The 22,181-nt window shown below is 42.1% G+C and overlaps 1 protein-coding gene across 1 annotated transcript in view; it reads left to right on the top strand.

Annotated features, from left to right (window-relative positions):
• The window catches only part of ARID1A (AT-rich interaction domain 1A), a 111,558-nt gene extending 91,433 nt beyond the window's left edge, over positions 1–20,125 (top strand). The window contains exons 13-20 of the mRNA XM_060784496.2: positions 6,761–6,893; positions 7,033–7,205; positions 7,993–8,134; positions 8,444–8,569; positions 8,670–8,766; positions 11,290–12,163; positions 12,421–12,551; positions 16,405–20,125. Coding sequence (XP_060640479.2) covers positions 6,761–6,893; positions 7,033–7,205; positions 7,993–8,134; positions 8,444–8,569; positions 8,670–8,766; positions 11,290–12,163; positions 12,421–12,551; positions 16,405–18,144 — 3,416 coding nt within the window. The 3' untranslated portion in view covers positions 18,145–20,125. The remainder of the gene's footprint in view (positions 1–6,760; positions 6,894–7,032; positions 7,206–7,992; positions 8,135–8,443; positions 8,570–8,669; positions 8,767–11,289; positions 12,164–12,420; positions 12,552–16,404) is intronic.
• Positions 20,126–22,181: the final 2,056 nt, after the last annotated feature.

The following is a 22,181-nucleotide window of genomic DNA, read 5'->3' as shown; positions in this document are numbered from 1 at the left end:
TATTTTTGCCAAATTTGGTCCTGTGAATGAAAATACATCCTTCATGTCAGATATTTACATTACGATTCATAACAACAACAAAATACGGTTATGAAGTAGCAACAAAATAATTTTATGGTGGGGGTCGCCACAACTTGAGGAACTGTATGAATGGGTCCCAGCATTAGGAAAGTTGAGAAACACTGCTTTAATTAGACATTCTGTCTGGAGCAGAGAATGCATCGACCTGAACCATAATTTCCAAGAGTGCCTAAGTGTAGTCCCTGAGTTCACTTTTGAGGCCCTTGAAGTCTCCCACCGCCTCCACAAATGTCCATACCCCATTTTCTTTTTTAAAGTGATACCAAAAGATAAAGCAGAAGCATATGTAAACATGCAAAAATGCCCTCACTTCATCTCCACACATAAATCCAAACCACGTACTTCTATTTTCCTCTGCTGCTGCTCTCAAAATGGCAGTCAAAGGTGATATGATGTTACTTCTTATTGCCATTTTGAGAGAAGCAGATATGGCCCTTGAGGTGGATCAGTGGGGTGAATTGCTTCCCAATTCCCACCACTGTGAAACAACCTAAAGTGATTTGTTTGGTAGTTTTTTTAATTTGTATACTGTGGAAGTGCAATTGAATTTACTACAAGATGTCCAGTCAATAGAAGAAACCTAGGTAACCTAGCAGACTTAACATTGAGATCCTTTTGCTTCTAATTACCTTGGTGCCCCTTCCTGTAGTCTTTACAAAGGGGGGACAAGAGATTCTGAACAGCGTTCCATGCGGTAATCCAACTTGATCCTCATATTGGTAGAAAGGATATGGATGATGCTAAAAGACATATAAAATATATGTATACATTAGCCATCTTCACTCAGTTAGTTTCACAGTAATAAATGCCAACATAATTCTCAGCACTGTGATTAAAAATGTGGGTTATATAGTCAGTATATTTGCTGCTGTATGCCCTTTTTCTTGAGCAAACCAATGGATGCCAAGCAATTTGCTCTTTACATTAACTTAATCCTGTTCATATTCCAATTTTGTGCTATGCCTGAATATATTTTTAGTTGAAGGAGGGATTGGCAAGAACATCATTTTGTCTTGTAATAGTGAGCACTACTGTACCTCCTGACTGGCAAGTCTTTTGAAAAGATGCAGTGGTCTCCTAAGGGAAAATCTGATGCCAGATCTCCATCTCTATGTTACACTGAGTGAGGCATAGAACTATTCTATTTAATCTTTAACCCTCCAATTCCTAAAAACCCCTATTGCAAATTTTATGGTTGATTGTATTCATTATTTATATATTTATTTATTTCATGAAACCATTCTGGTAAGGTTTATTTTACAAATGGATTTTTACTTAGAGTATTTGGTGGTGACATTATCATCTCAGAACCCTTCTACAATGCCATATAAAATCCAGATTATCTGCTTTGAACTGGATTATATGGCAGTGTAGACTCATATAATCCAATTCAAAGCAGATAATGTGGATTGACTTCTTTGATAATCTGGATTATATGGCAATGTAGAAGGGGTCTCAGTTTTGCTGTGTCAATTTACTTCAGTACTAATGGCAAGAAGTCATTAGAATAGTCCATGAAAGCTTATGCTACAATATAGTCTATAAGGTGAAACAATTCACCAGGTAGTTTTTTGCTGTGAGAAGCTAAAGCTAAGGATGTATTGTTTCACCTTATAGACTAAATTGAAAATATGCTTTCAGTGCTGTGAGAAACTACCTTCCACTGTGGAGATTATTATCCCTTTAGAACAATGTTTCTCAACCTGAAAGGGTGGCAAGGGAGTGTTAGGGGGGTCGCCAAAGACCATCAGGAAACACAATATTTTCTGTTGGTTATGGGGTTCTGTTTGGGAAGTTTGGCCCAATATATCGTTGGTGGGGTTCAGAATGTTCTTTGATTGTAGGTGAACTATAAATCCCAGCAGCTACAACTCCCAAATGTCAAAGTTTATTGTCCCCAAACTCCACCAGTGTTCACATTTGGGCATATTAAATATTTGTGCCAAGTTTGGTCCAGATCCATCATTGTTTGAGTCCACGGTGCTCTCTGGATGTAGGTGAACGACAACTCCAAAATTCAAGATCAGTGCCCACCAAACCCTTCCAGTATTTTCTGTTGGTCATGGGAGTTCTGTGTGCCAATATTGGTTCAGTTCCATCATTGGTGGAGTTCAGAATGCTCTGATTGTAAGTTAACTATAAATCTCAACAACTACAACTCCCAAATAACAAATCAATCCCCCTAACCCGACTAGTACAGTAGAGTCTTGCTTATTCAACTTTCATTCATCCAACATGATGTTTTGGTGCTTATTTTGTAAAATCATAACGGAATTTGATGTGTAATAGGCTTTCCCTTAATTCCTCCTTTTTATCCAACGTTTTCGCTTATCCAACTTTCTGCCGGTCCGTTTATGTTGGATAAGTGGGACTCTACTGTATTCAAATTTGGGCATGTTGGGTATTTGTGCCAAATTTGACCCAGTGAATGAAAATACATTCTGCATATCAGATATTTACATTATAATTAATAGCAGTAGCAAAATTACAGTTATAAAGTAGCAACTAAAGTAATTTTATGGTTGGGGGTTAACACAACATGAAGAGCTGTAGCATTAGGAAGGTTGAGAACAACTGTTGTTTTATTGATGTGTTATTGGGCTTGGCCTCCTGTAAGCCGCTCTGAGTCCCAGGGTATAAATAAAGTAATAATAATAATAATAATCTGCCTTAGAAGAAGGACATCTTTGAACAGGGTTCCTTCTTGATTTAGGTGGAGGGTTCTTTCCATGTGAAAGAGTCATAGAGTTGGAAGAGACCTCCATGGGCTACCCAGTCCAACCCCCTGTCAAGAAGCAGGAAAATCGCATTCAAAGGCCATACAGCCTCTGTTTAAAAGCTTCCAAAGAAGGAGTCTCTACCACACTCCGGGGCAGAGAGTTCCACCGCTGAACAGCTCTCACAGTCAGGAAGTTCTTCCTAATGTTCTGATGGAATCTCCTTTCCATCTGTTTATCCTGTTGTAGTTTATGCTGTTTCTGTTGACAGACTACTGAAGTGACTAGGAATGGCCATATCCCCCATGTCTGGTAGGGTCATCCTTTGTATTGTCTTATCGCAGGGGTCCTCAAAGTTTTTAAACAGAGGGCCAGGTCACAGTCCCTCAAATTGTTGGAGGGCCGGATTATAATTTGGAAAAAAAATGAATGAATTCCTATGCACACTGCACATATCTTATTTGTAGTGCAAAAAACACTTAAAAACAATACAGTAATTAAAATGAAGAACAATTTTAACAAATATAAACTTATTAGTATTTCAATGGAAAGTGTGGGCCTGCTTTTGGCTGATGAGATAGGATTGTTGTTGTTGTGTGCTTTCAAGTCGTTTCAGACTTAGGTTGACCCTGAGTGGGGGCCCGGTAAATGACCTTGGGGGGCCGTGTTCGGCCCCCGGGCTATAGTTTGAGGACCCCTTATTTATTTGTCGTGTCAGGGCAACCAGTCAATTATATTACATTTCTAACAGAACAAAGCAAACAAACAGACAAAATACAAAATTTGTGAGTTTGGTAGTTGATTAAATGTCCTTTGACTAGTAGCTGGCCACTTGGAGTGCTTCTGGTGTTGCTGCAAGAAGGTCCTCCATTGTGCATGTGGCAGGGCTCAGGTTGCATTGCAGCAGGTGGTCAGTGGTTTGCTCCTCTCCACCCTCGCATGTCGTGGATTCCACTTTGTAGCCCCATTTCTTGAGGTTGGCTCTGCATCTCGTGGTGCTAGAGCGCAGTCTGTTCAGCGTCTTCCAAGTCGCCCAGTCTTCTGTGTGCCCAGGGGGGAGTCTCTCATTTGGTATCAGCCATTAGTTGAGGTTCTGGGTTTGAGCCTGCCACTTTTGGACTCTCGCTTGCTGAGGTGTTCCAGCGAGTGTCTCTGTAGATCTTTAAAAACTATTTCTAGATTTAAGTTGTTGACGTGCTGGCTGATACCCAAACGGAATGAGCTGGAGATGTCACTGCCTTGGTCTTTTCACTATTGGTTGCTACTTCCCGGCGGATGTCAGGTGGTGCAATACCGGCTAAACAGTGTAATTTCTCCAGTGGTGTAGGGCGCAGACACCCCGTGATAATGCGGCATGTCTCATTAAGAGCCACGTCTACTGTTTTAGTGTGGTGAGATGTGTTCCACACTGGGCATGCATACTCAGCAGCAGAGTAGCAGATGTCTTCACTGTGTCTGGTTGTGATCCCCAGGTTGTGCCAGTCAGCTGTGTGCCCAGGGGGGAGTCTCTCATTTGGTATCAGCCATTGGTCGAGGTTCTGGGTTTGAGCCTGTCACTTTTGGACTCTCGCTTGCTGAGGTGTTCCAGCGAGTGTCTCTGTAGATCTTAGAAAACTATTTCTAGATTTAAGTTGTTGACGTGCTGGCTGATACCCAAACAGAGGATGAGCTGGAGATGTCTCTGCCTTGGTCCTTTCACTATTGGCTGCTACTTCCCGGCAGATGTCAGGTGGTGCAATACCGGCTAAGCAGTGTAATTTCTCCAGTGGTGTAGGACGCAGACACCCCGTGATAATGAGGACCCCTGTCTTATAGTCTTTTGTGTTCAATGGCCTTGGGAAAGAAGCCATGGTTCCCCTTGCGTAGAGTTAGCTAGCAAAAATGCCCAATTGATGTATGTGTATGTCTTCTTGCCCTTAGTTTCCTTTGCCTTGAAAACTGTGCCAGATTGGCCTCTCTTACAGTATTGCACACATGGTGTCTTCTGCATTAGATACTCCTTCCTGGACTGTAAGAGCGGTGTGCGCTTTCTTTCTCCTCCTCCTCCTCCCTCCCGTCACCACCACCCCTTTGAGCTTTTTCTGGCTCCCGGTTATGAATGAATGGCAACATGTGCCCTGGGAAGTGCAGCCAGTTAGGCTTGAATTCACAGTGTATGGAATTGGCACCCCTCCAGCAGTTTGTAAATTTGTGTGTTGGGAGGGACTGCGGGTGGTGGGGACGAACAACAAATGGGAGCGACACAGGGAATGTCTGGAAACCTCTTCCTGCTGATGTCAGTGTATTAGAATGCAGCAGAGACTTTGCTTGTTGGATTCCCAGGGGAAAGGAATGGAGCTGAAAGGCTAATGAATGGGGAGAGGGGGCAGGGGAGGGCTTATGAATGAAGCGCCCTGCTGGGCTTGCCTCTGCCCTTCCTCCTTAGGAGATATCCCCAGACTGGGAGGGGGGGGGGAGCCCAGAGAGAGGGTGCCAGGAAGGTGGGGCGTAAACAAACATGACCTGTATGTGACCTCCAGAGGATTTTAATGAATAGCTGAAATGACTCATCAACTTGTAAGGCTCGGGCAAGGGATATCAGTGCTGGAAATGGTAACTAATGGAACACGTATTTAAGAGCTTGGCTCCTTCTAGCTGCTGGGAGTAGAGTGACCTGAGAGATGCACCACCACAGAAGGTGGAACACTGGAGCTCAGTATTGTGCACAACTGGCTCCTTGTTTGCTGTAACCTTAGTTTCAGGCAATATTTCCAGGGGCATTGTGCCATGGAAAGCAGAGGGGTCACTTGAATTTTGGTTGCCCCATGCCCAGAGGTGGACATTTTAGGCTTTACAGGATTTATTTATTTATTTATTTTCAACATTTCAACCCTGCCCTTCTCAACCCCTGAGGGGGGGACTCAGAGCGGCTAACACTGGCAACAATTCGATGCCGCAAATATCACGATATAACAAGAATATAAAACCATAAATACACAATAGAATTAAAAAAAATAACAATAATTATACAATCGTATAGGCGTTTACATTATTATAACAGTCATATGATCCAGTTCAATGTCCAAAGTGCCGTTATGCCTGCTAGCCAAAGGCCTGGTTCTAAAACCATGATTTCAGGAAAGGAGGGAGGACGCCGATCTAATCTAAGCGGGGGGGTCACTATCGAGAATCCCTGTCCCTCGTCCCCACCAGACGCGTTTGCGAGACTGGTGGGACCGAGAGCAGGGCCTCCCCGGTGGATCTTAAACTACGAGTTGGAATGTAGAGGGAGATATGTTCGGACAAGTAAGCTGCGCCGGAGCCGTATAGAGCTTTATAGGCCAAGACCAGCACTTTGAATTGTGCTCAGAAATGGACCGGCAGCCAGTGTTGACATAGCAGGGGGGTGGTGTGCTACCTGTATGGTGCTCCGGTGAGTATTCTGGCTGACGCCCGTTGGACTAGTTGAAGTTTCCAAATAGTCTTCAAAGGCAACCCCACGTAGAGTGCATTGCAGTAGTCCATTCGTGATGTAACCAGAGCGTGGACCACCATGGCCAGGATGGGTCCAATGGAGGTGACATACATTGTGCTTTTTAAATTGTAGAGTAATAGCAGAAGTTGAACTGAAATTGAAGTATTGCCTGCTGTCAATCTACGTAGTCTTTCTTGCCTTCCTGGAGTAGAGGAGGTACCAAATTACAGGTTTTTGCAGATATCAAAATGCAGCTTCTTACCGAATACTGCTTTGGGGAAAATGTCGCCTTGAATCAAAGTATTTTTCAATTAACTTTGGGAACTTCTAGTTATGCAGTCAGGTACAGACGAGAAATTGTGTAGAAAAGAGATATGTTGGGACTTCAAATGCTGTGTGTGCATCTGCAGAGGGACTGTGCAGCAAGATTTATTATTTCCTACTTAAGGTATTCTGTTATAACGATGCCATTTACAATTGAGCTGATGCCTCTGTTTTCTGCTTACAGCCGGTTCAGGCTCCATGCAGGGTCCTCAGACACCTCAGTCCACTAGTAGCTCCATGGCTGAAGGAGGAGACCTGAAGCCCCCTACTCCTGCATCTACACCACACAGTCAGATGCCTCCTTTACAAGGCATCAGGTATGGCACAAGCGCTTTCTTCTACCAACAGACATTTTAACATTTCCTAGGTTAAGTGGTAGTTCTGTTAATAGAAATCTCAACCCTAGGATTGCTTGATAATGCCCTATTAAAACAGTTCCTTCTTTGCTTGACTCAGAAGTAACTCAGTCGGCCTTCAGGACACATTCTCCGATGGCAGTGACCCCACTTTCCAGAAGAGGAACTCCATGACTCCAAACCCAGGATACCAGCAGAGTATGAATACTTCTGATATGATGGGACGCATGTCTTACGAGCCAAATAAAGATCCCTATGGCACAATGAGAAAAGGTGACATATTTTGTACTGTGTTAAATATACCAAGGCATCTAATTCTCTGAAAGCAAATTTGAGCATATACCCGTATATACTCAAGTATAAGCCAACCCGAATATAAACCGAGGCACCTAATTTTACCACAAAAACTGGGAAAATGTATTGACTCGAGTATAAGCCTAGGGTGGGAAATACAGCAGCTACTGGTCAGTTTCAAAATAAAAAACAGTAATAAAATTACATTAATTGAGGCATCAGAAGGTTAAATGTTTTTGAATATTTACACTGTAATTTAAGATAAGACTGCCCAACTCTGATTCTAACCTTCAACGTAAATGTGCTTATGTATCCTTCCAATAAGAATAAAGAGAGTAATAAAATGTAATAATAATAATAGAGTAAAATAATAGAAATGTAATAATAACAGTAATAATAGAGTAAAATAATAAATGTAATAATAACAATAATAAATAGAGTCAAATAATACATGTAATAATAACAATAATAAAGTAAAATAATAATGTAATAATAATAATTGAGTAAAATAATAAATGCAATAATAATAATAATAAAAAGAGTAAAATAATACATGTAATAAAAATAATAATAACAGAGTAAAATATTAAATAATGTTGACCCAAATATAAGCCGAGAGGAACGTTTTCAGCCTATAAAAACGGCTGAAAAACTAGGCTTATACTCGAGTATATACAGTATATTTACCTGTATAAGACAGCTTCATATATTTTTTTAGATTTCTATTGAGTTCTGATCACTGTTACTTTTTCCTCCCATGTTTCAGGAAGCGATCCCTTTATGACCTCAGGACAGGGCCCCAACAGTGGTATGGGTGATCCTTATAATCGTGCTACAGGTCCAGGGATGAGTAACATGGCCATGGGGCAGAGGCAACATTATTCTTATGGCTCTTATGAGAGAGTGAGGTGAGTGTTGACTGAAGGTACCTTAATCCTTCACAGTTTTATCAAGCAATTTTTAGTTTGCAGGTGACTTTATTTTACGTTCTGTAAATGAGAGGATCATAGTTGGCCTCTCTTTTCTGAATTACAGAAGTTTGCACAAATGTAAATAAAGACTGTTGGAATGTGTCTTGAAAAATTCTTAGAAACGTGTGTCAACACAATTGTAGAAGGTAGTGTTCAGCAGTTTACATGTATCATTTTACCAGGTTCCAATTTCAACAGGGGAGGCCCAAAGTTATTTCTTATACATGCATTCTTGGCTTCTTTTAGGACTGAAGCAGGAATGGGACCTGAAACAAACTTAGGAACCGGAACTCCACAGCCCAACATCATGCCTTCGACTCCCGATTCAGGGATGTATTCTCCTAGCCGCTACCCTCAACAGCCACAGCAGCGGTAGGTTCCACTGTGGCTCTGTTGTGTACTGTCACTGCAGCCAGTAAATTTTGCGGTGTTCCCAGAGAGAAAATTAATTATTTGATCCTTTTTTCGGCAGACACGATTCCTATGGCAATCAATTTCCCACTCAAGGTACATCCTCTGGCAGTCCCTTTCCAAGCCAACAAACCACCCTCTATCAACAACAACAGCAGGTGAGTCTCCCTAGTTTTGAAGTTTTAGCACAATGGGGATAACCTATGAGAAATTGTAAAAAGCAGGGTAGTATCTTGTTGTGGCAGTGTGGTTATGACTTAGCTTACTGGGCAGCTAGATGAGGTAGGTGGCTCCATCCTTTTTACTGGACTATGGAAGACTGCATTCTACATTTAAAAAACAAACAATCTGCCCTCATTCATTTGGGAAGGCAATAGGTGTGTTTTGCGAGAGAAAGGCAGTCTCTGGGCCTGAAAAAGTCCAAGGTTGGCCAAAAACGAGGTGAAATGTTGGCTGTTGTAGGTTTTTTCCGGACTATATGACCATGTTCTAGAGGCATTCTCTCCTGACGTTTCGCCTGCATCTATGGCAAGCATCCTCAGAGGTAGTGAGGATCCTTCACCATACAGAGGCAGCCATTGTTTTGTATAGAACCCTTCTGGAGACCCACAAAAATGTTATTGGCTATGCATTTTCTCCAACTCTGGTTTATCTGATGGCGGGTTTTTGCAACTTCATTGGCATGGCGATGGGTGAATCCAGTACCTGTCTCGAGTTGCAGAGAACTTATCTCTTGAATCACTTGACTGTTAAGTCAGTGTAGGCCTTTACATGCTTTGCACTGATGGAGTGGCAAATGCGTTCATACTGAACAAAGACATTTTTCTATTGGTTGTGAACTATCCTTCTGGAATATTTTGCATAAATTCCAGCTTCCAAATATCAGATTTGTAATATGTCTAAGAAAGCTTAGATCTTATTCTAGAATTACTTCGATGTATGTAACACTCCTCTCATGAGTATATCTCAGTGTCTTAATATGTACTTCATTTCCCCAATTATGTGTGGGGAAAGCTGTGACAGTATACATAATTTTATATTTTGCCATTAAATATAGAATGTAATTGTGTAGCACTTGAATTTTAGAAGATTTAGTATTTCAAAACTTGGCCTGTGTTCAATAAATAAATAAAGCACTGTTTCGTTATTCAAGAGCTTTGTTTTAACCATTCATTAGGCGTATCAGAGGACACATGAAGGTTGAATGGTTAATAGTAATAAAAATTCATAGTGGATGATTACTTTGCAGCTATCGTTTTTGATATAATTCAGCACATACAGGTTGAGTTTTGGGTTTTATTTTATTTTTCTTTGGTAATACTTGTACACTTGTAATACTTGTAATACTTATACACACTTAGATATTTTGGAGCTGGGACCCAAGCCTAAAAATGTTTATGTTTCATTTATACTTTATGCACATAATCTGAAAATAGTTTTATACAATATTTCTAATAATTCTGTGTATGAAACATGGAAAGCAATGGTATCTCAGCCACCCATGTGGACAATTTTGGGTTTTGGACTATTTTGGAATGTCCGAGAATAGGATACTCAGTCTGTGCTTGTCCCATATATCTTGTCTGGAGCCATGCAGCTTTGGTCAGGCTTGTCAATTACTAAGTGAGGAAGGCTTTTGAAAACAAGCATCATGCATTAAATTGCAAATCTTGCATGTGGTTTCCAATACTAGGGTTACACATTGAGAAGGGTAATAATAACATCATGGCTATCGTTTGAAATAGTTCTGAACGCAGCAAAATAATATAGATTTTAATGTGCTTTATTGGAAATCCTTTCCAGCCTTGGCCATTTACATGGAATTTATTTAAAGCATTTATTTATATTTTTCTTTTCAGGCACAAGAGCTTCCAAAGTAGTTTATAGAGTGATAAAAGCAAGATGGCCTCAGTCCTCAGTCTTTAAAGTACCTGATCCAAAAGAGGATAGGAAGGAAGAAAACAAAAACAATTTCAAAATTTTATGGTTGCTATAAAAGCCAGATGTGGTATATCTGTACTGCTGAGAATTCAGAAACAGTCCTTGCTCCTGTTAGTAGCTTTCCACAATATAATCTGGTGGTCTGATCTTCCTTGCATGGCTGTAATGCAGGCTTGCACAACCTGCGGCCTTCCAGGTGTTTGGACCTCCAAGTCCCTGAAGCTCTTAACTGTTCCAATGATCAGGAGTTCTGGGAGCTGAAGTCTGAAAACACCTGGAGGGGCCACATGTTGCTGTAATTTAAGGTGGAAGCTGTTGGGTCTTCAGGATGAAGACTTGCCTTTTGGGACTTTATTGGACACTGCCTGCTTCTTAACACTTGCCACTGCAGGTAAATCTCAAGGTCCCAGTTTATACCATCTAAACCCCAGAGTACATTGTTGTCTTCTGGAACAAATGAAGAGAAGGGAGGGACTCAGCCCAGTTCTTAAAGCACCTGCAATTGGGGAGAAAGTAAAGCTGCTCATTTTGGCTTGAGAGAACCCAGACTGACGATTTCCCAGTACCAGATCATTCATATAAGCTAGTTCACCAGAGAGTTGGAGAAAGATGAGAAGAAACATGTGGGTCTTTTAATACTCTGTGGAGACTGCAGTTTCTAGCTGTAAACTTTTCAAAAGCGAGGCTACTGAAAAAGTTGCTAAATAGCCAGTTTGGGGGCTTTTTTCCTTTTTTTCCAGAATTACAAGCGGCCGATGGATGGCAACTATGGCCCCCCAGCCAAGCGACATGAAGCAGAGATGTACAATGTATCGTACAGTGCAGGTCAGGGACAAGCCCAGCAACAGCTGCCTCCAGCACAGACCCAACCGGCTAGCCAGCAGCAAACCGCGCAGCCTGCTCCTCAGCAAGAAATCTATAATCAGTATTCAAATACATATTCTGCCACGGAGCGCCGACCTGCTCCTGGGCCTCAAAACCAGTTCCCATTCCAGTTTGGCAGAGAGAGGGTCTCTGTGCCTCCAGGTTCCAGTACACAGCAGAACATCCCTCCTCAAATGATGGCAGGCCCCATTCAATCTACTCCAGAGGGCCCCCAGCAGGGTGCCATGTGGCAAGGGCGCAGTGAGATGGGCTACAGCTACCCCAACCGGCAGACTACTGGCTCTGCGACGCAGGGGCCTGCATATCACGGAGTGAACCGAACAGATGAAATGCTGCATCCGGATCAGCGGGGGAATCATGAGGGACCATGGCCTTCTCATGCCAACCGCCAGCCTCCTTATGGGCCCTCTGCCCCCGTGCCCCCAATGACGAGGCCGCCCCAGCCCAACTACCAGACCCAACCAAGCATGCAGAATCACATTCCTCAGGTATCTAGTCCAGCACCTCTTCCCAGGCCGGTGGAAAACCGCACCTCTCCAAGTAAATCTCCATTCCTGCACTCAGGAATGAAAATGCAGAAAGCGGGGCCTCCTGTTCCTGCCTCACATATAACACCAGCAGCTGTACAGCCTCCTATGATACGACGGGACATCACATTCCCACCTGGGTCAGTGGAAGCTACGCAGCCTGTGTTGAAGCAGCGGCGACGCCTGACCACAAAAGATATTGGTAAGACAGCTTTTCCTCTCCTTGTATTGATGGGAGGTGGTGTCTTCTAGTTTACAAATTATCCTTTGATGCATTCCATCCAAGGAAAGGAAGTTTTGTGGAACGTTGTGTGATAATGCAAATATGGCATTATTGGCTGGTCCACCCAATCACAGAAACTCATTTTTGCCTTTTGTCAATTTTGTAAAGTAGGATTCAGGGCAGTTTTGCTTCATCCTAGGAATTAATGAACATTACATGTGTTTTGTACATTGCAGGAACTCCTGAAGCATGGAGGGTAATGATGTCTCTTAAGTCTGGATTGTTGGCTGAAAGTACGTGGGCCTTAGATACCATAAACATCCTGCTCTATGATGACAACAGCATAATGACCTTCAACCTCAGCCAGGTGAGTTGGCATCTTCTGAAATAAGGAAATTAGGATTACAAGACACAGGCACATTACTAAAAGTAAAAACAAAGCCTCATGTCTGGATTGTGGGTATTCTGTGCATAATGGAATTCAGCATTTCAATAACAGTTTACAGAGAGCAATTTCTAGCTCCAAGGCTGTTAGAAAATCTCAGTATGTGTGTGTAAGAGAGATTTCCAGTGATTTGGCCATAGAGTTTTTCAACCTCATTTCCTTGTTCCTCTATATGAGTAGAACACACAAAACAAATTATGCAAAGGAAGTAAATCTTTAAAAAATGTCCATAATGTGTTGGCCTTCAGATTCAGCTTTTTATCTGTACAGAATCTTAAAGCCTGGGTGTAATTTTAACCAAGGTCCTCTAGGACTTGGACTTGCTGATTACCAACTGTGTTCAAATGCAAAGAAGCTAGACAACTCAAGCTTAACTGCCCTTTCGGAAAACATAATACTTTTATTATCTAAAGGATGTTGACATTTTGGCATTAACCCATGAAATGAAGTGCCCACTTTATCGAATGTACCGGGTGAAATGGACTCTTTTCCATGAGAGCTTAAGGCATTTTATAGTAGTTAACTTTGGGGTGCAAAAAGTCTCTGATTTGCATGGAAGATTTCTGATTCAGAACAGCTTCCATTAATTACTTGTAAATTACTTTGGAATGTAAGAAATCACACAAGTGATTCCCTTCTTCCTGTTGAAGCACTTTTATTCCATTTCAGATTGGGCAACCTGGTTTCTATAAATTGTATCACACCCATATTCGGTTTTGTTTTATTTCATGTAATTGTTGTTTTGGGCTTGGCCTCATGTAAGCCGCACCAAGTCCCCATTGGGGAGATGGAGCGGGGTACAAATAAAGATTATTATTATTATTATTGCACATTTGATTTAGTCTTTGCATGGACAACCCCTCCTCCCAGGAGGATTATCTGCATTAAATTAATGCTGTCATATGCAACGTTTGTTTTCGTATACCTCATGTCTGGATTGTGGGTATGCTGTGACAGTGTGCTTCAGCTTGTGGCTTGGCTCAAATTTATTTATTTATTTGGTAGTTTTGTCACCTCCATTCGAGGGACTCGGGCCGGTTTCCAACATTGATATTACAGACCATCATTAAAACATCATATTTCTAAATCACACTAAAACATTAAAACATTGAAACAATTAAAATGGCAAAAATACAATCATATGATTACAGTGGTCAGTCGTCATCAAAGTCATTATTCGTCGTCATCCATCCATATCACAGGATCATGGCTCATTCGTTGAATGGCAATCCCCAAAGTCAAGTTTTCACCTGTTTCCTGAACGTTAAGATCGAAGGGGCAGTTCTGATCTCCAGTGGAAGGGAGTTCCAGAGTCCAGGGGCCACCACCGAGAAGGCCCTGTCTCTCGTCCCCACCAGCCGCGCCTGTGAGGCCGGTGGGATCGAGAGCAGGGCCCCTCCAGACGATCTTAGTAATCTCGATGGCTCATAGGGGAAGATACGTTCGGACAGGTAAATTGGGCCGGAGTTGTTTAGGGCTTTATAGGTTAAGACAAGCACTTTGAATTGTGCTCGGAAGCTGACTGGCAGCCAGTGGAGCTGGCGCAACAGAGGAGTAGTATGCTCCCTGTACCCCGCTCCCGTTAATAACCTGGCTGCTGCACATTGGACTAATTGAAGCTTCTGGACAGTCTTCAGAGGCAACCCCACGTAGAGAGTGTATGAGTGTTTGGCATTGCAGTCCTGGAGTTGAGGCTTCAGACTATACATACCCCTTCCCTTACCAGCTGGGATTCCTCATTCAATTTTGTTTTGCTTTTTTCCCCTCATGTCAGGAGCAACTTGAGAAACTGCAAGTTGCTTCTGGTGTGAGAGAATTGGCTGTTTGCAAGGACGTTGCCCAGGGGATGCCCGGATGTTTTGATGCTTTACCGTCCTTGTGGGAAGCTTCTCTCATGTCCCTGCATGAGGAACTGGAGCTCACAGATGGAGCTCAACCCACTCTCCCCGGATTTGAACTGCTGACCTATTTGTCAGCAGTCCTGCTGGCACAAGGGTTTTGCCCATTGTGCCACCCATTTTGCTGAAAAACCACTAGTCACAGTTGGTTTGTCTGGGTCCTAAAACCAAACATTGATTTGTGTGGTCTCTAAAGAATTATACAAAATTGGTGTCCAAGACAATCCCAAACCAGGATAATAAAAAACCCAAGGGTTTGCTATATATATATGTAACAGTAATTTGTCAGCTGGTATGCAATAGTTAGATGTGGGTTGACACCAAGTGAGCAGATGAAGATAGAGAGATGCAAAAAATTAGAAACGATAATAAAAGAGAAATATTCGGTATTTGTCCTCCCAACATTATTTCTAAAAAATACGGAGCAAGTAGAATTTCATATAAGAATGTGTATAGTGGTGCTACTTAATACGGTGGTCTGAAGACTGGTGTCAAGACATGAGCAATAGAGTGTCAGGCAACGATTCCCAGTACTACCCAGAGTTGTACCCACCAGTGCTCACAAAGATTAGTCTCTGGCACCTTTGGGGAAATAGCATATTTTTTCCTAAACACTGGTATGCAGCAGGATTGGACCACTGTAATTTCTGGCCCTAGCTTCCCTTTAACATTTGTGTATGTGTATGAGTATGTATACTTGACCTGAAAAGAACTTTAAAAAGATGAAATAATTTTCTTTCTTTTACTAATATATTTTTTCACCCATAATATTACTTGATTTTCATCAACTGGCAAAGGAATTCCTTCTAGTTCAGTACTTTGTAGCTCCGTTTGTTAGAAAAAAATAAAATGGAAAAATAATGATCTCAAGTTGTAATTATTTTCTGAATACACTGTAATTTCAATAGCCAAATATGATAATTTTATGCCTAGCCAAATTTTTATGTTCCTAAATTAGTGAATGGCTTTCAGTCCCTTAAGGGTGGCCATATTGTGTTTTTTTTTTCTTCTCATTTTTAAAATTACTTTTCTATGAGGAAAGAAATGCAGTACAGAAGGGAGGAAGGGCATTAACAATTTATTCGAGGCCAGTTTAGGGACAAGAGAACCTTTCATTGACTTATTCCACTGATTTATTATATTTGATACAACCCCTGTATCAAATATAATACACTGTATAAGTTAGTGTACGATTTTCTCGCCCCCAAAGTCTGTATAGTAAAATCTGTAGGACACCAATATACTAATTATTACTTCAATAATCACTGAAGCTTTGGTTGTGTGTTTGCCCTTCCAGTGTTCTTAATGTAAATAATATCTAAAGTTGCCATTTCCTGAGTCACAGCTTTGATCTACAGCAGCAAGACTGTCTAGCACAGTGGTTCTCAACCTGTGGATCCCTAGGTGTTGTGGCCTACAACTCCCAGAAATCCCAGCCAGTTTACCAGTTGTTAGGATTTCTGGGAATTGAAGGCCAAAACATCTGGGGACCCAATGGTCTAGCAGCTTTCCAATGCTCAGACAGCAAGAGGTGTTCCTGGCCCTGCCACCCAATATCCCTTTGTTGGAGTGCAAGGAATTGAAAACGGAACTGTTATATGTAACTCATGTGACAGTTGTGACTACAATTCACAGTATCTGAATGGCTGGGATATATACAGAAATTTATTGAAATGCACTGACTGATGATCTGGTAATGGAAAAGGATTTTCAATGAATAATCATAATATTTAGAACAATAAACCCATGCGATCGAGTGTGTGACTCTTGGAATCTAGTTAAATCAACTGACTCTTTTGTGTTTATGTTGGACCTCTCCACAATCTTGTCTAAATTGAACTAATATTGACTTGATCTCGTGTTCTTTTACCTTGCAGCTTCCAGGATTGTTGGAGCTACTGGTGGAATATTTTCGGCGCTGCCTAATTGAAATCTTTGGAATCCTGAAGGAATATGAGGTGGGAGATCCAGGTCAAAGAACACTACTAGATCCTGATAAGTGCAGCAAGTCTTCGAATCCCCCTACCGAGGAAGGGGAAAAAGAGGAGCCAAGGAGTACTAACTGTGCGGAAGAAGAGGAGGAGCAGGAGGAAGCTGAAGAGGAAGGGGAGGAGGAGGCTGCCTTTGCAAACAAAGCCACAGCACCTCTTGAGAACTCTGAGGAGAAGCTCGTCAGCAAATTTGACAAACTTCCTGTCAAGATAGTGCAGAAGAACGATCCATTTGTGGTAGATTATTCAGGCAAACTTGGCCGGGTTCAGGAATTTGAGAGTGGGCTGCTGCACTGGCGGATTGGTGGGGGAGATACCACTGAACACATCCAGACCCACTTTGAAAGCAAAATGGAGCTGTCGTTGACTCACAAACGAGCTTCTTGCAACTCTGTTTTGCTGCAAAAACATTCTGTCACTGAGAGTAACCCAGTTGCTCGAGAGGGAGAGTCCCCACCATCTGATGGTCCTCCAGAAAAAAGGATAACAGCCACCATGGATGACATGCTGTCAGCACGGCCAGTCTCACTGGCAGAGGCGGAGGAGGCCAGAAATGTGGAAACAGCAAAGGAGAGTGGTAAATTTCCCTTTGGCATTAGTCCAGCAAAGAGCCACAGGAACATTAAAATCTTGGAAGATGAGCCACATAGTAAAGATGAGACCCCCCTCTGTACTCTTCTAGATTGGCAGGACTCATTGTCTAAACGCTGCATCTGTGTGTCGAACATCATCAGGAGTTTATCATTTGTGCCAGGCAATGATTTTGAGATGTCTAAACACCCTGGTCTGCTGCTGATTCTAGGGAAGCTGATTCTCTTGCACCATAAGCACCCAGAACGCAAACAGGCCCCACTGACATATGAGAAGGAAGAGGAGCAGGACCAAGGAGTGAGCTGCAACAAAGTGGAGTGGTGGTGGGACTGCTTGGAGATGCTGCGCGAAAACACATTGGTCACGCTGGCCAACATCTCTGGCCAGCTGGACCTTTCGCCGTACCCGGAGAGCATATGTTTGCCTGTCTTGGATGGACTCCTCCACTGGGCTGTCTGTCCTTCAGCAGAAGCCCAAGATCCTTTCCCAACCCTAGGGCCTAATGCTGTCCTTTCCCCTCAGAGACTGGTTTTGGAAACCCTCAGCAAACTCAGCATCCAGGACAACAATGTGGATTTGATTCTTGCAACGCCACCCTTCAGTCGCTTGGAGAAACTTTACGGCACCATGGTGCGTTTCCTTAGTGACCGAAAGAACCCGGTGTGCCGGGAGATGGCTGTGGTACTACTGGCCAACTTGGCGCAGGGCGACAGCTTGGCAGCTAGAGCCATTGCTGTACAGAAGGGCAGCATTGGCAACTTGTTAGGCTTCTTAGAAGACAGCCTGGCAGCCACTCAGTTCCAACAGAGTCAAGCTAGTTTGATGCACATGCAGAACCCTCCCTTTGAGCCAAGCAGTGTGGACATGATGCGTCGGGCAGCCCGGGCACTGCTTGCCCTGGCCAAAGTGGACGAGAACCACTCTGAGTTCACGTTGTACGAATCACGGCTGTTGGACATCTCCGTGTCACCTCTGATGAACTCATTGGTGTCACAAGTTATTTGTGACGTACTGTTTTTAATTGGCCAGTCATGACAGCCGTGGGATGCCTATACCCCCCGTGTGCGTGTGTGTGAGTGGAGGACTTAGAAACTGATTGTTGCCCTTTATTTATGCAAAACCACCTCAGAATCCACTGTCTGCCCTGCGCTGTCCTGCTTCTACCTTGGGGAAAAGATATTCCCCCTTCCCTCACCTCTACCCTTCAAATTTGTCCTAACCCCATTCAAGGAGACAAAGCTCTGCCTACATTAAAAAAAGACTTTTTTTATTTTAACCAAAGTTGCTGTTGTTTACAGTGAGTTTGGGGAAAACAACTTTGTCCTGTTATCGCATCAACAGGCACTACTTTCATAACTGTTTTTAATGGTAAACTCTGAAGGACAAAAAAGTGACTGCTGAACTCTTGTGTGGTTTATCGTTGTACATTCACAATCTTGCAGGAACCAAGAAGCTACCAGTTGTTAACAGACCTTGTACAATGGAGGCCTGTGCAGTAGAGTGTAGAACTTCATGTACTGTACACCTTAAACTGTAAACATACTGTAATAATGTCTCACATTGAAGAAGAAAAAAGCTGGATCAGCAGCAAGCTGTAGTTTTTAAAAATGTTTTTAGTTAATGTTGAGGAGAAAAAAAGGCTTTTCCCCCAAAGTATCATGTGTGAACCTACAACACCCTGACCTCTTTCTCTCTTCCTCCTTGATTGTATGAATAACCCTGAGATCACCTCTTAGAACTGGTTTTAACCTTTAGCTGCAGCCTAACTGCTGCCACGTGTGTATATATATATGACGTTGTACATTGCACATGCCCTCCTTGCAGTTTTGTTCCCCTCTCCCTGCCACCCCTTTATAGTATGACGAGTTAAACAAGTTGATGACCTGCAAAAGCGAGACACCAATTATTTAATCTCTTGCCAGACATCTCTCTCTCTTCCTCTCTCTCTCTCAGTTTCTTTCTCTCTTCCTTGCTCTCGCTCTCTCTTTCTCTGGAGGATGCTGTACAGGTCTCTGTGTATAAAGTCATTGCTGTCTCAGCAGCCAATCAACTTATAGTTTTATTTTTCCTGGGGTTTTTTGTTTTTGTTTTTCTTTCTAATCGAGGTGTGAAAAAGTTCTAGGTTCAGTTGAAGTTCCTGATGAAGAAACACAATTGAGATTTTTCAGTGATGAATTCTGCATATTTGTATTTCAGACGATGTAGCTAAAAAACTTGATGTAAATTCCTCCCTTTTTTCCTTTTTTGGCTTAATGAATATCATTTATTCAGTATGAAATCTTTATACTATATGTTCCACGTGTTAAGAATAAATGTACATTAAATCTTGGTAAGATGTTTGTGAGGGTTTTCATTTTGAATGGCCACAGAAGGACATACCTGGCACCTCCGGTATCTGGTGTCTAGCATGCCCTCAAAGTAGCACAGAGATGCCACATGTAAAGATACATACTGCAGCACTATGCAGCCACCATATGGGCTAGCAACCTTGTGTAACATGTTTAAGGCTGGGGGATGCACAATGGCAAGTAGCAAATACCACACACAACTCTAATCCATAATGTCGCTGTATGCACAACTTGGGTTTCTGCCACTGGAAGCAGAATAGGTCTGTTGTCCTGTAATCAATAATTCCCCTCCCTATATGTAATGTGAATTACATGTATGTATGTCAACAGCGGAATGCCAGCCATATCATATTAATCAGATATTATTCATCAGCATAAATGGTTATCTTGCAATAAAGTGAAAAAAATACATAATTTTCATAGGGAAATTCAAAGGTTTTTCATTTTAAAATCAGGGATGATTTTGGTACTTCATTCTAAAACAGTGCATTTTCTTAAGAATTTATGGTTCCGGTTCTAATATCTACAGATGTTAAAGGAGATTATATGTAATCACAGAAAGCAATATAGAGGCAAAGGAGGGTTATGGTTTGCAGATAAACTACCATAGACCAAGTAGATGTACATGTATAGAGAAGTGATTTTAATAAAAGCTTTTTGGGGAATGAGACGTATTGTTCTTCCATGATACTTCTGAGTCTGGAACATATCATAGCTAATAGCCATCCATAGATATATCTTTCATGATATTGCTCATTTCCTTTTTAAGTATTGGCAGCACTCCATAAATTACTTGTGTGTTATGCGAAGAAAAGGATTCCCACCCTCAACAATTGAGAAATGACATATTGAAGCTATCCAGCAAACTTGAATCTATGCTGTAGAATTAATGCAGACTGACACCATTGAAACTGGGTTGTTGTAGGTTTTTTGGGGCTATATGGCCATGTTCTAGAGGCATTCTCTCCTGACGTTTTGCCTGCATCTATGGCAAGCATCCTCAGAGGTAGTGAGCCTGAAAAAACCTACAACAACCCAGTTATTCCGGCCATGAAAGCCTTCGACAATACCATCGTAACTTCTATGCTGACTCACTGAATCAAGAATTTGGTATGTCGATAGTTACTTAAGTTTGATTCGGTGCCTTTACTTTATCTTGGTTCTTAGACAATAGTTACTAACATTAAAATTAGCCAGTATAAGATCTTGGATCAGTTCATTTTGTTAGGTTTTAGCCCAGTTTTCTTCCAAGCAGTGCTCTCTTGTTTTTTAGTTCTGTATTACATGTATGTTTTCCTCTACCAAAGTCAGAGTGGAAGAATTGGCTGAACTGCTTCATTATTTTCACACTTTATAAAGTAAATCAGGCTGAGAGAATAACTTGCTCAACATCACCCGTGAGTTTACTAACTCAGTGTGGACTTGAATCTCAATCTACACAGTTCAGAACTTCACCCACTACACCACAGGCTGGGAATGATGCAAGTTGTGGGCCAGTACATTTCAAAGGCACTAGGACTGGCAAGATCTTTTTTTCGCCCTCCCCAATTCCATCCAATTTACGCATTTAACTAACTAAACTTGACCATGCATCGCTGTGGCTCAGTATGATATGAAATGAATGAGATAGTAAATAAAAGTATTGTAGTGAACATAGATCCACCAAGAAAACACATCATTTCTAAACCCTGCCTTGTGTTGCTATGTCTTTGTGGAAGGAAAGGAAAGATGAAAGAGGTTTTTAACAGAAATAATTTTGTATTGTAAAGCTACTGGATTGACTACATTTTTGGTTTGTCCATTTTCTGCATAAACATAAAGATCTGCTGGTTTACTGACTCTGGAGCATGCAATGTATAAGTGCCCATGAGAGAAGGAATTGTTTTCTAAATTATAACTTGACACTTGAAAGATTTCCCCTGCACTTTATTAAGTCATTGCAAACTGAAGGCATACTGGAAACTGAAGTCGTTAGTCCTTGAACACCATGTCGGTGGTATGAGTGGTATGTCAATAGTTCCCTGTCGTGGTCCCTGTGATTTGTACATGTGGTAGTTTCTGCGCCTGCACAGCAAATTTGGAACTTTCCAGAGAGACAAATGACAGATTATACAAGCCCCGCCCAGTAGCATAAATAGTCAGTGGGCGGGACCCCACCTTCCAGTTCTCTTCATCCGCCTTAGCAGCAATAGAGAACCTTCTTCGGCTAGCTTATTGGTTGTTTTTTTACTCTGACTGCCCTTGACTTTGTGTTGTTATCTCCTTTTGTGCTGGTTGCTAAAAAATTTTCCTTATTTTTGCTGTATTTTTTTGTTGGAAAACTTTGCCTCATTATGTCGACCACTACATCGTTTAAGTGATGTTCAAGGTGCCCTAATAACTTCCCAGACAATGATGGACACTCTTTGTGTTTGACCTGTCTGGGAGAGGGCCATCTGATTCAGGCTTGTGCTATCTGTCAAGCTTTCACTCCTCAGACAGGAAAAACAGGGAGCTGAGGCTGAAAGCGGCTCTTTATGAGAGGGCTCTTCTACCCACAGGGCCTCTCAAGCTTGTCCCTCACGAAAACAATGCTGCAGGGCTTAACTTATCTAAGGGGGCTGACAAGCAGCTTTCCGAGCCATTGAAGAAGAAGCTAAAAAAGCCAAGCCTAAAGACCGCCAAGATAGCGCTCCGGCTTCTTCTTCTTTGCCTCTAAGCCCCTCAAAAAGGGCGCGAAAAGCT

The sequence above is a fragment of the Anolis sagrei genome, chromosome X, assembly GCF_037176765.1.
Source record: "Anolis sagrei isolate rAnoSag1 chromosome X, rAnoSag1.mat, whole genome shotgun sequence".
In the NCBI taxonomy this organism is placed as follows: Eukaryota; Metazoa; Chordata; class Lepidosauria; order Squamata; family Dactyloidae; genus Anolis; species Anolis sagrei.
Note: the sequence above shows the minus strand (reverse complement) of the source record. Positions and strands in the feature narration are given on the sequence as shown.